Source organism: Vidua chalybeata, chromosome 11, assembly GCF_026979565.1.
Source record: "Vidua chalybeata isolate OUT-0048 chromosome 11, bVidCha1 merged haplotype, whole genome shotgun sequence".
Classification (NCBI taxonomy): Eukaryota; Metazoa; Chordata; class Aves; order Passeriformes; family Viduidae; genus Vidua; species Vidua chalybeata.
In genome coordinates this window covers 14,582,154-14,595,839 of record NC_071540.1, presented here as the reverse complement: position 1 = coordinate 14,595,839, position 13,686 = coordinate 14,582,154, and the positions used below count along the sequence as shown (strand labels likewise).

Below are 13,686 nucleotides of genomic sequence, written 5' to 3'. Positions count from 1 at the left end.
TCCAGCACTGCCCCAGGTGTGACCCTCAGCACCCACAAAAGGATGTCACACCAGACAGTTCAGTGTCCATGCTGGAGTCTGGGCTCTCTGCCTCCAGCTCCTGCTCTGCTCTAAAGACATTTTTGTAGCAGGACAGATGTTCTGCTACCTAAACACCAGTTTTGATGCACATGAAAGGAGAACAAAGTCTGGGGACATTGGTGACAGGCACTAGGTATGCTCAGAAGCCTGATATGATGTCATCCCCTAACCTTTGATTGCTGCAACCCTTAGCCAGGAATTCGGTTTATTGCTCCAAACCACATATACCCCAGGTCAAAGTGCCAGATCCCATCTTACCCAGGAGAGACATGAAAGCAACTCCAGCATTTCCCACCCACCACAACTTTGCCAGGGCTGTTCACAACCAGCTTAAGCTGTGCACAGGGTCAAGGTCCTCACGGTGGAGGGAATATATGATTAATGCCTGAGGAATTGCTCATGAAGGTAAAAAGCACCTTGAACCTGCAAAGCTTTATATGCAAAACAACGTATAAAAAGAATGTGGGATGTGTCCTAAACAAACAGGAAATGGTCCCAGAACACCTCCCATCTCCTTCAGGGAGTTTCCGTGCTGGAAATCTTTGCTGATTGGTTCTTTGTGAAATAATTGTTCATTACAGTAGATTTGTATTCCTTGAAATAAGGTCAAGACTGAGAATTAAAAGGGAAAGTAAGTGAGAGCTAGGAGTCTGTATCTGACCTGAAAGAAAGATGCCAGAGTGGATCAGAGAACAGGTACTGGCTCCATCCTTGTCTGCCCACAGTATTGTCCTCCATCCCAGAGGCTTGCTGGAAAGAGGCAGCAGGAACATTTAGTTTTTGGGACAACCCAGCCAGGGTTGGTGCTGCAAGGGGGAAACACTGACACATGACTCCAGCTCTGGACATAGGATGGGATTCTCTTTCCCCTGACAAAGCTCCCAGCTGCCTCGTGGCAGCTCATCCTCACACTAACCCACCTCTCCTCGGTGGTGTTGGCAGCTCAGGCGCTGCTCTGACACAAACCAACACACCAACCCTCTCTCTCCTGGCCAAGGACACCCTTGCCAAACTCAGGAGAAGGTTCCTTAGAGCCAAATATGGCCTCTTACTTTGGAGAAGCTTCTGTACGTCATGTAGAGCTCTTGAGCCATTGCTGTAATAAAGGAGAGAATTAAATTGCAGGGGATCAAGAAAGGCACCACATGACTTTGTATTTTCTCACATTTAAGAATAAAGCAGGAAATGAAAAGCAGATGTCTGGACCTGTCTGCAGCCAGTGTCTCCACAGGGGACGGAAAACTCCAATTTTGGAAGTACTCACCACTCTGAGGCTTGTATTTTAAGGGAACTGCTTTACGTAGAAAATGTTTTCAAAAGTAGTAGAGAACATCACACTGGCTTTCACTTCTCTGAACACAATGGCTTCCTCCTTCTCTGTAAATGAGAACCAATTTGAAGTCCAGCACACAGTGCAAAGTGTATTTTCCACAGCTACGAGTCAGCATCCCAGGGCAGCCAGGCTGTGGAATGCAGCTCTTCCCCTGGCAGCATCACACCTGAGCTGCAAGCTGTTGGCTGATCCCAGTGGGACATTGCAGGGAAAGGTGCACACCTGCAGTGGGAATTGGTGCCTCTCCTGGCAGCTGGAGCAGCCTGGACTGAGGAAAACTCATCCTGTGCCTGTCCCACGGAGGCTGCCAAGGGCTGCCTATCCGCTGCAACAAACAAGGTTCAAGTTGTTTGAAAATATTGTGTCTAAAGAAACAAACATGGAGCTCTTCAGTGCTCACCACTTTCTAAACAGGGAAGTCACTTGCCTCCCACAGAGCAAGGCAGCCATGGGAGCAAGCTCTTTCCTAGGAAAGGGGATGGGGAACTCTTGGGAAAGGTGTCTGCATGGCAGAGGTGAAACATGGGCAGCTTTTCAGCTAAGGAGAAGGAGCATGAAGGCACTGTACCAGAGCAGGCTTCCCTCAGCACATCAAGCCCTTGGCTCCTGCCTAAGTCCCTGCAGAGCTGGGGAGACATCCTGATGTCCCAGTCCTTCTGTGTAGCTGCAGCCCTGAAGGGAACAGTTCCACAAAGCTGGCACGATGGAGGAGAGACAGAGGATCTGTCCCCCCAGCTCTGGGGCCCCAGGAGGAATGTGGAGCTGCTGGAGCATGTCCAGACACCACCAAGATGCTCCAAGGGCTGGAGCACCTCTGCTGTGGAGACAGGCAGAGAGAGCTGGGGTTGTTCAACCTGGAGAAGAGAAGGTTCCAGGGAGACTTTAGAGCTTTTCCAGTACTAACTGGACTACAAGAGAGTTGGAGAGGGACTTTGGACAAGGGCATGGAATGACAGGACAAGGCAAGATGGCTTCAAACTGACAGAAAGCAGGGTTAGATTAGATATCTGGAATAAATTCTTCCCTAGAAGAGGGAGGTGAAGCCCTGGCACAGATTATCCAGAGAAGCTGTGGCTGGCGCATCCCTGGAATTGTTCAAGGCCAGGTTGGATGGGGCTCTGAGCAACCTGGGACAGTGGAAGGTGTCCCTGCCCATGGCAGGGAGTGTTGGACTAGATGGCATTTAAAGATCCCTTCCAACCCAAACTGTTCTGTGATTCCATGATCCATGGAAGGGCAGTCTCTTGCCACTGCCCTGCACGGAGGAGAGGTGAGAGTGGCAGCAACAGTGGTCAGGAGGGCAAGACAGAAATCTCCATGTGCCACAGGAGACCACGGCTGCTGTTGGAGATGCTGCCAGTCTCTCCCTTGGCACAGGGGTGGCTGTGCTCTGCTTTGTCCCAGGGTGATAAAGGGGGCTCTCCCCTCCTTTGCTTCCTGGAAAAGGATTCTTCTGGAACCCCTGTGGACTGGACAGGAGATGGGAAGCAGTAAAGTTCCATGGCTCTGTTATTTCACCTCTGCCAGAGCCTGAGGCCAGGCTAGTGCCTGCTGCCTGGGCTGAGGGAGAGGATGAGGCATGTGCCTGTTTACAGCAGCCCCACTTACTCCTCCTATTCCTCCCTCCCATGTCAGTAGGAGCAGCCAGTGCCTGTGCAAGGCATCCTCATGTCCTGGAAAGGGTGTTCCTGGCAGGAACAGCCAGGTCCTGGCCCCAGCCCTTTGCCTGGGGTGCTGTGAGTCCCCATCTGCCACAGAGCCAGCCCCTGGGCCCCATGCCACGGCATGCATGCATGCAGCACAATCAGCACCTCCACATCCCCCCTTCCCACTTCTCCATCCAGCATGTCTGCACACGCTGGCAGTCTCGGAGAAAGGAGCTTACCAGAAGCAGCTCTGTTCTCAGAAAGGCTCACCTCTTCCCACCGCCTCTGGGCAGGAGATGTCTGAGAGCATTCAAGAAAAAGCTGTGGGAACTGTTAGACATGAGGTTATCATTAAGCTGTGGTGGTGGGAGAAGGGGAGATCCCCAAACCTCTCTCCAGTGGAGCCATGGGGCTGATCCCCAGCAGTGTCTCCATGGGGGCTGGTGGCACCTGTGGGCCAGCCCCAAAAACAAGGGGGGCTGCCACGGGCAGTGCTATGACCTGACAGATGTGACTGTGCTGGGGCGCTGGCAGCCCCCGGGCTGAGCTGAGCCCTTCCATCCCAGCACGTTTCCTACAGAATGGGAAATCAGAGCCTTCCAGACTGGAGCTGTCACGCCGCTCGTTCCCGTGGCTCTCTCAGCCACAGGCATGCGCCGGTGCCCGGGGTTACACACAGGCAGCAGCCGACAGCCCCCGGAGCCCGCACGGCTCCCGGCAGCCAGGAAACCTTTCCATGGCCCAGCACAATAAACGGACACAAGGGCCGGGCAGAAAAACAAGCCCAGGCAAGCTTTTCCCTGCCCAGGTTCTTAACCCTTTTCAAGCCTTGCTTGGCTCCGCTGAGAGACCAGGGAGTCACTGGAGCCCTCCCCCCTCCCACCCCAGCTTTTCTGCACCCCACGTTGTAAGAACACGTTGTAAGAGGGGGTGTATCTCCCCCTCTGCCTCTGCCCAGAGGCTCCACACTCCTGTGGGTTTCAGCTGTAGCCCCGCTGGGGAGCTGCTCCCTCAGCAGTGCATGTAGATGAACAGAGCCAGCCTGTTTCCAGGGCAGCATGCTTTTGCCTTAGCCAGGCTTTCTTTCTGGAACCATGACAGCGTCATGCCTGTCTCACTGCCTGATGCACGAGATTCTCGGGCTCCTGACCGCTGTCGTGACTGTGGGTGTGTTTTTAGGGTCAATGCAGCTGTACTGTCACCTAAATGAGTGACAGGTGCCAGACATTAGCATTTTGGTGTTGGCTGGGGATAGTTATAAAAGAGGGTGCTCTGGATAAGGGTAAAAGAGATTCCTGCCCCAGGCTACGATTCCTCATATCAACCCAAGGAGGCAGCAGGGAAGAACTGAAGAAAACAGAGATGAGGTATGTCTGGGACTCAAAGTGTTAACTGGGGAACAATTTCCCTCCCTAGGACAGCGCTGATGACAAACCAGGGCTATGAGCAAAAGCAGTCCTGTTCATAACTGTGTGCTAAAACAAAATGAACTGTCTGCACAAAGAGCAGACGTGTCTGTGTCCCTTCTCACTGACCCGGAGCCCAGAGTCCTCCCTCCGTCCGGGCATCCTCCCTGTCCAACCCCAGCCCATGACTCCCGAGAACTGCAGGCTCACCCACTCCAGGCCAGCGGGGTGGAATTTAGGGACCAAGCCAACTGCAAGGAGCAGGACCTCCTGAGGGCTCCTCCGAGCTGGGACAGAAGCAAAGGCTCTCCCTGGGAGAGGTGCAAGGCACTGCTGCAGCTGCCCCGTGAGCCCCCGCCATCCGCCGGGAGGAAAAACCATCAGCAAAGGATGCGCTGCTTCCCCTGGGCACTCACCGGATGGCTGATAAGGAACAAACCACCCATGCCCGGCCCTGGGTCAGGGTCCTGCACTGCCCCCCAGCCCTAATGTGACAGGCTGTGAGGAAGGGACACACGTCCTTTGTCCTTTTCTGCTCTCGAAAGGGTCCCGCGGACCCCAAGGAGCTCACACCACGCTCTGTCCCCGGGGAAGGCTCCTGCGGAGTTTCCCGAGCTGGAAGAGCCTCTCTTGCAGCAGACAATGCCATCGTGCGGCAGGTCCTGCTTCCTCGGCTGACGCATCCAGGCCAGCAGCCGTGTGACATTCACTTTCCTTCTGTTCCCACCAAGAAAACTTGTAAAGCGTGATAAAGGACAGTTTGGAAATTAACAGAGATTTGGTTAATAATTTCAGAAAATGGCGTTACAAATGTAATGGAAAAGGTGGGAGTTGATAAGTGCCACAAGTCTTTTGGCTTGTGGGACTGCACTCACAGGAAAAGGCTGTTTTGTCTCAGGGTCTGTTTGTTCTGGGGGTTTACTTCTATAAATCTTAACTCAGCCACTAAAATAGGGTCTGCTGATAAATCAGGGTGGGATGGCCTCATGTTCTTCACTTCTGAAGGATGCCACAGACTGGAGACACCAGTGTATCCTTTGGGTCTGCATGAATGGGATTCTGGATTTTAAGAATTCCATTGTTGCTCCTTCCAGGTGAGCCAAGACATGGCCAGTGGCACAAATGATCCAGGCCAGACATTCTCTACAATGGCTTCTGGATCCCAGGGCAGAGTGGTGGAACATCACAATCAAAAGTTTGTCAGAGAGGCAGAGAAACCTCTAACCGTGAGAACCCACTGTGACTGGGCCCGAGCTGTGTTAAGGCTGGAACCTCCCCTCGTGTCCCTCTCCCTGCCCCAGCTGTTGTCCAGCAGCACTCTGAAGCTGCAGACCCCCTCCCCACCTCTTTGTGCCCTGCTCCTGTTGGTGGGGGCCGTCCTGGTGCAGCAGGGAACACTATGTGATGTTTCAGGGACAGTGCAGTGTCTTGCCTGGCTGTGCCACCAGAGCCAAGTTAAACCGATGTGCAGCTGAAGCCATGTGTGTGCTGCTTTCCATCCCCTTTGTGTGGCAGTAATTCCTTCTGTCAGGTTGGACACTCACCTGTGCTGCTCTCACCAACCTGCCCTTGGGCACCTGGCATGTGGAGGGCAGCTCAAACTCTGCCTGGAGCTTCGAGAGACACAGCTGGTCCCAGCTAGAGCAGGTTCCAAACCAGCTGTTCTGTCTCATCTCCTGTGTGGAGCACAGATCCAGCCCAGCAGTGGAGTCAGGGCAATTCCTCCTCCCCAGCCACAAACGTCCCTTTGCTGACTGGAGCTCGTTTGACTGGAGATGTTCTGGTGCTGGGACTCTGTCAAGGAGATCTCTGTGTTCTTCTGGGGAGGGTTCTGTGAGGCCAGACAGAGGAAACAAGTGCTAATTAAAAAGAGAGCACTGAAGCTTGGAGCCATTCCTGTGCACTTCAGTCTTGGCACAGCGCTGCTTTCTTGCCTCCCTCGGACTCACCCAGCAGTGACATCTCCACATGGTGGGTTGTGAGTGATGTGCAAGAATGGAATTAGGGGAGTTCTGAAAACTCCTCCCCACTCTCTGCAAAGGTCACCAGCTCAATCCAGTGAAACTAAAGAGGAAACAAATGGCCAAAGAGCAGAAATCCCCAAACATGTCACATCAAATCACAGAGAAGCTAATGGGACAGAGCCACGTGGCTACAGCATGTGCATTCTGCTCTATATCATTAATTTACTGATGTTAAATATTTCAGCGGGTAACTTCCAGGGCTTCCAGAACTGTCCTAGTGGCTGTGATCACAAATTATTCATAAGTAGCAAGTGAACAAGAAAAGCCTCTATGAACAAGTGCATTTCTGAGGCTCTTGGTGTTTCTTTACCTTACAGCTGACTCCCTCTGCCTTCCAGAAGATGTCTCTCACCATCAAGCAGAGGCTGGCCAGCACTAAGAAGCTGAATCTGCCCCAGATTGTCCAGCCTCAACACAAGTATGGACATCCCATCACAAGGTATCCTTTCCCTACCCTTTGCCTTGCTGTTTGATGTGATATTTGAGGAGGGTGCCAAAAGAGCAGCTTGGCTTGGCTTGCTCAGTGTGGTCCAGCAGCTTTTGATCAGCCCAGGGCAGAGGTGGAAGAGCCACTGTTTGCCCAGTGTGGGCTGGGCAGATGCACTCACCCAGAGTCTGTACTTGCCTGGGGATCAGAGCAGAATCTTCCTCCCAGCACCTGAACCTTTCCCTGCTCTCTCTTGCCTCTCCAGTTCTGCAGTTGGCCTGGACCACAGCTCACCTCAGCCTTGCCCACCAGAGGTGATGTTTCACAACTACACCCATGGTGAGGTCTGTGAAGTGCCACTGGCTCTGAGGAACAGGGACAAGGTAAGTGCTGGGATGTGGAGGTTTAACACTGTGCTGGAAGAGGAGAGTGGAGAAAGGGGGTTAAGGGTGGCACCAGGGCATGTCCACCTGTTTCCACAAATGACAAAACCATTATTCCATGTCTTTCCCACAGGTTCCTCTGCTGGTGAAGATCACCTTGGAGAGCTCACCTTATTTCCAGCTGGTGGGCCCCAATGACATGTGCTGCAAGGTGCCACTGGGCCCCTCTATGACCTTTCGTGTCCTCTTCACCCCTGGGCAGAACAAGGTGAGTCTGGAGGTCCCGAGAGATTGGTGTCTTCAGTGGAAAGTGAACCTGCAAGGCTGGATTCAGGGCATCTGGCCTGGGCTTTGAGGACCTGTGCTGGCTTCAGTGGAGTTGCACAGAATCTAGAACTGGGAGATACTCTTTGCCCATGCTGAAGATGGGGATAAATGTCCTGTGCTGAGACAGTTTCTTTTCCTGCAGGATTATTTCCACCAGCTCCTCTGCACCACTGAAAGGGAAGAGTTCATTGTGCCAATTTGTGTCATCCCAGAGTTCCCTGGCCAGCTGGACTTCTCAGCCTGTCGGGTCAAGTGCAGCACCCAGAAGACTCTGCTGGCTGGAAACCAGGGCAGCTCGTTACCAGCTGAGCACCCAGAGGTGAGGCAGCTCAGCTTTTGTTGTGCAAAACACCTTTGGGTGATAACAGAGCTGGTAAAGAGCAACAGAAGGAACCAGAGCATCGGAGCTGCTGCCCTGCAGCCCTGGCTGGAAATGGGCAGGACGTGTGGGGTTTGCTGTTGCTTCTCATGTTTTAAGCAGGATGCAGCCTTTGAGCTTCCTCTGTCCCAGATTTCCTGGAGGGTGCTGGAACACGTTAGTAGCTGGCTTGCACCCTCCTGAGCACAAGCACCTTCTGAAATGGTTACCATGGTCAGCCAAAGAGACCTGTTCTCTGGGAGGCCACAGGCACGTGGCTTTCCATGGTCCTCTCATGAGATGCCCCAAGTGAGCTGTGCTGTGGACAGCTATGCTGTTCCTGTCAGTCTCAGAAGACAATCACTGTTTCTCCTGGCTGAACTGGAGAGGGTAATGCATTTTTGACACAGTATCTGAAAGGAAACCAGTTCAACTGGTGGTGAGTTGAGGGTTATGTGATCCCGGAGGTCTTGCTGTAGGAGCTGAGGTCAGGAATGAAGCACAGACCTGCTGCCTAACCTGGGGCAGCTCAGTGGCTTTGATTTTTTTCCCTGGGAAAACAGAGGTCAAAAGGCAAATTGACTTTTCTGCTGTGAAACATGAAAGTCTGAGAGGAGCTTCCACCAAAGCCTGCCAAAGCTATTTAAGCAGGCTCCTCGGATGCTGTTCAAACATGCAAATATGACTGTGCAAATATGTAGGCAGGAGCTTGTAAATCCCTGCACAGTTTTTCTCTGGGATTTCCAGATCTTGTTTTGTCACTGCCAAAATAAATACCCAAAAAATTCTGGCATCTTTTTACAGTGTGCTTGCAAGCTGTTCTATGGAGGGCTACAGAGCATGTTGGATCCTGCTTGACAGGGATTTAAAGAATTTACGAACTTCAGGAATTAAATATTGAAATAGATGAAATAGAGCCTGGGTGCAGTGACAGGGGGAAGGATGGAGCTTGTTAGCTTCTGATTCTGTACAGGATTTTTCAGCACAGAGATGGAGTAATGGCTGCTTTAACCTAACAGATTGGATTTACTGGAAGAGTTAATGCTGTTTGATGTCAGCTATTACACCATCACTAAAAAGTAATATATATTAAGATTAAATTACATTTGGGTTTCTTAGGCTTTTACTGATTGATGAGGCAATTAGATTAACAATATCTTTTCTGTCTTCCTTGGGGTGAGAGGTAGCTTCTAATGAGATCAATTTTCCTAAAATCTAAGGATTTAACAATGGCAGTTCAGGCACCAGTGGACAAAAGAAAATTTGGCTGTAGAAGATAATGATACCATGGGACTTGAAGTCGATTGCAGCCTTCTTGCACGTGGAATTTACCAAAAGTGTAGGTGCATGGTACTTTGAGAGCCTTGGTCACAGAATTGCCAGCTTTATTCACTTGTCAGCTCTGTTTCTAAATTATGTCAGGAGTACTTAGTCCTCGGTATCCTGCTCACCTCCATTCCAGACTCTCTCCCCTTCTCAACTCCTTTGTTGGCTCTGGGGCTTAGAATAAAACCTTTGAGGGATATGTCCAGCATCCAGGCTGGTTTTTAATGGCCATCTCCATCCCTCCCCTCCCTCCCAGCCAAGGGACATAATGCCCTCCCCTTCAAGGGACCTAACACTGCCTCTGGGGAAGACAAGGGTCCCAGTGAAGATGCCCAGATGTCTTCCCTGAGACATCCCTCCACTGATCTGCTCCTAAAGCTTGAGCTCCAAGGAGATGCTCTTGTCTAATGCTCTTGCTCAATCAACAACATAATCCAGGGAGGAAATTGGGCTTTCAGTCACTGTAGCTGAAGAGAATGTCCCAGAATAATCCCCACTTTTCTTCTTTTCAATTAAAAGCCCAGAGATATTTCCAGCTGCTGGCCCTGTCTGTGTTGCCCCGTGTGTCTCTCTTGTTGCCTGTATGTTTCTTGCCAGTATTTGCATGCAGGTGCCTTTTCTTCTGGAATGCTTCAGTGCCACCTCCTTTGTTTCTCCCAGCTGTTGGTGTCCCCTCAGAGTGCACAGGACCTCTGTCCCCTGGTTCATTTATTACTGGCCCTGACATGGTGTTACCACCCCTCTGCAGTTGTGTGGTTGCATTGGGGCTGAAAATCGTAAGCTCTTTAGAAGAAGTTTTCTTATGCTAAGCCAGTGAATGCTTCTACATGTGATCACATGGAATTTCACTTACTCTGAAGGAGTCAGTGAATGAAGTGAAGAACCAACTGAGTGATAAGAACCTTGAGGATTGGCATCAGCACACCTCATTTACCAATAAAGCAGGGAAAATAATATCTCATGTGAAGAAATCTGTGAATGCTGAGCTATGTACCCAGGCATGGTGCAAATTTCATGAGATCCTGTGCAGTTTTTCTCTTCTCCCAGAAGAAGCCCTTCAAGATGGAGAACTGAATTCTGTCCACCTCTGTGAAGCACCTGGAGCTTTTATAGCCAGCCTTAACCACTTCTTGAAGTCCCATCATGTCCCTTGCCACTGGAATTGGGTGGCTAATACTCTAAACCCTTATCATGAAGCCAATGACATCCTTATGATGATCATGGATGACCGTCTGATAGCAAACACGTTACCTTGGTGGTACTTTGGCCCAGATAACACTGGGGATTGTGGCAGACTCATAGAGAGAAGACTCTTGGTCAGGTGTGAGCTGCATGACACTGATTATGTGGATCATTATGACTAAACTTACTGCTAATACAGTGTCTAAATATTGTCAATGCAGTATAAAATATAAGCAGGTCTAAAGAGCTATAATATAAGCAGGTTTAGCTAGAAACTCACAGGTTTACAGTCTTTGGCACTGCAGAACTCACAGGGACAAAACAACAAAGCACCTATGGAGCTACTTCAGGATTTTACCTCCAGACATGACTGGATCTGAGTTGGATCTGCAGTCAGAGGCACCAGGAAGCTGCTGGGGCATGCAAGGAGCTCAAGTGACCCAGGGGGAGGGTGGCACAAGCCTTTCAGCACTTGCTCCTTGCCAGGTACTTGCCAGGCACTTGCAAGGGAACCCTGCGGGGCACGGGAGAAGAGGGAGAAAATGCATCAAAGAAGGTTTGATGGGGATGGCTCAGGGGACAGACAGGCTGAGAAGACAGGTTCTCATCTAGAAGAAAACGTCAGAGCACATCACCTCCTAACTTCCTTGTGCCCAAAAGCTCGAGCCTCCAACCCTGGGGTGCAGTGTGTCCTCCCGAGGACTCATCAGGCAACCCCAGCACAGCCTGATGTGAGCACAGCTCTGCTGCTAACAGGACTGGCCCTCTGCCAGCAAGAGCCACACTGAGCAAAGAAAAGCTCTTTTGCCAGCTGCTTTGTAAATAAATTTCATTTGAATATATTACTTGCCTTGTTTTTATAAGACTACACAACATTTTACTTGGCATAGTCAGCAGGATGTCAATAGAGAGGTTTCTGGGGAGTCAGCGCTGTGCCCCTTTACCTTTAGGGATGGAATGGGTGGAGAAGGAGGGGTTGGACCTGGAGGAGGTGGTAGAGACACAGCGGTGCCGCCGCGGCAGGAGAGGACGTGGCAAAGAGCGTGTGTGCCACCTTGGGAGCGTGCCTGGTACAGCACAGGCACGTTGTGGTTATTCCAGAAGACTGGAAGTAGAGAAACAGCTAGAGACAGACGTCTTAAAAGAGCTAACCGGGAAGGAGATCAAATGTTTATTGGAACAAAGGATTTAAATAAAACTGTCAAAACAACAACAACAGAACAACAACAAACCAACAAAAAAACAACAACAAAAATCCCAAAAAAAAACCCAAAACAACAACAACAAAACCCCAGACAACAGGATTATCCACTTCTGGATGGTGATATCAGATGTGGATCCCGGGAACTGGTATGGGCATATTTGGGAAGATTCCGACAAACACATTTCTGAAGGATTAGGGGAGTTAGAGGAAAGAATCGTGTGGCCTCTTATTTAAAAAGGTCTGTAGGTCCACGTGGCCAATGTTCCCTCTACCTCTGTATTCCCAGCCCCATGATGAGACTGGAAATCAGTGCACTACAGCCTAAACTTTCGTGCAGCCCAGGGGAAACAGAAACTGAGTGTTTGTGGAGAGTCTCTGTGATTGGGATCGTGGGAAGTGACAAAGAATCGAGTGGATTTGGAGCTCCTGGAATGGTTCTGGGCGATGGGCCAGCAGATGTGCTACCACTGAGTGCTTTAGGTCAGTTAAAGAACCAGCAAAGGTACCAGGGCAGGGTCACAGCACCAAGGCTGCCAGAGCTCAGAAGTGTTTGCACAGTGCTCTCAGGCACACGCTGTGATTGTTGGGGCTGTCCTGGCAGGGCCAGGAGCTGCACTCAGTGATCCTTGTGGGTCCCTTCCAGTGCAGGATAAACTCTGATAAAGGCAGACACTTTTCCTCATGCACATTTTCTTGCATTTCCTGCTAAATTAAGGAAGTGAGCAACCATCCATACCTCAGGGAATTAAGAGGTTAATTCTGTAGGAAGGCACCTTACTATGCTAGCAAATAAACCTTTGCTGCTGCTCAATGCAAACGTTTTTCTTCTCTTTCAACCCCTCGCCTTTCTCTATTCTAATCTAGCCTGTACCCTTGCAATATTTTTCTTCTACCAGTTCTGACTATTTCTGGTTGTCACATTTCTGTGTATTATCAAATGTCAGCCCTAGAAGGGGACTTGAAGACTGTTTATTCTAAATGGCTTTTATGATTCTAAGGGAAATCCTTAAGTTCATAACAATTCCTCTGAAGATTAATAGTGACTCCCTTTTTGGGTTCTGTACCTATTTTGACCTCCTTTTTCTGAAAGTTTTTATGTACTAATATGCTATCTTTTGGCCCATAATTTTATTTAAGATGATGTATTTTTGCCCAGCATCCCCAAGCTGCAGAGCTCAAGCACCAAACAAGTCGTGTATTCCCTAAGCAGCTCATATACACCACTGCACTACAAGACCACCTAGCAGTTCAGCTTTCCAGATACACCAGAAATCTAGGAATGTAACTCTCTCCACAGTCCATTTAGGCATGCAATCCTAAATCCTGCCAACTCCTGTACCCTTAAGAGTTCTCTCTGCTGCTGCTGCTTCAGGGAGTATGGGAGAGCTCCAGTGAGACCCAAACCGTGCTTTTTACACCACTTACATGTTCACACGTATTTATTTGAAGCCGGTTTCCTACCACCCCACACCTTCTTGGTAACTTCACTGCAACCAAGTCGAGCATTAAAAAAAAAAAAAATTGTCACTGTATAGCTCTTATGGGGGGAACTAAAATTAACCTCAGGACCTGCAGTGCTGTGGCTGGGACTACCCACGTCCCCACTCAGGGCCTCGGGTCCTGCTCTGCCCCAGAGGGTACAGCCCTGTCCCAGAGGGGTGCAACTCTGTCCCAAAGGGGGACAAGCCTGTCCCAGAGGGGTGAGCCTGTCCCTCAGGGGGACAACCCCGTCCCTCAGGGGGACAACCCCGTCCCCGTTACTCCCCAGCCGCCCCGCCCCTCCCCGCTCCGCTCCCCCACGATCCCACAATGCTCCGGGGCGCCGCCGCGGGGCCAGCGGCGCGCGGGCCCCTTCCCTCATTCAAATGAGCCACCGCGGGGTGCGGCGCGGGCCTTGTCGGGAGTTGTAGTTCCACTCGCCCCTCCCAGTGCGCGTCCGGCTGCCGGTGTGACTCGCTGTCCCGGCATGCCGCGGGGCCGGGCGGAGTG

At 50.9% G+C, this 13,686-nt stretch overlaps 1 protein-coding gene across 1 annotated transcript; it reads left to right on the top strand.

The window, feature by feature from the left end:
* The first annotated feature begins 4,154 nt into the window (after positions 1-4,154).
* Positions 4,155-10,385, top strand: LOC128793767 (hydrocephalus-inducing protein homolog). Its single transcript, XM_053953178.1, has 6 exons — positions 4,155-4,223; positions 6,808-6,929; positions 7,183-7,300; positions 7,434-7,568; positions 7,770-7,946; positions 10,359-10,385. The coding sequence occupies exons 1-6, from the start codon at positions 4,155-4,157 to the stop codon at positions 10,383-10,385; spliced, it is 648 nt and encodes a 215-aa protein (XP_053809153.1).
* Positions 10,386-13,686: the final 3,301 nt, after the last annotated feature.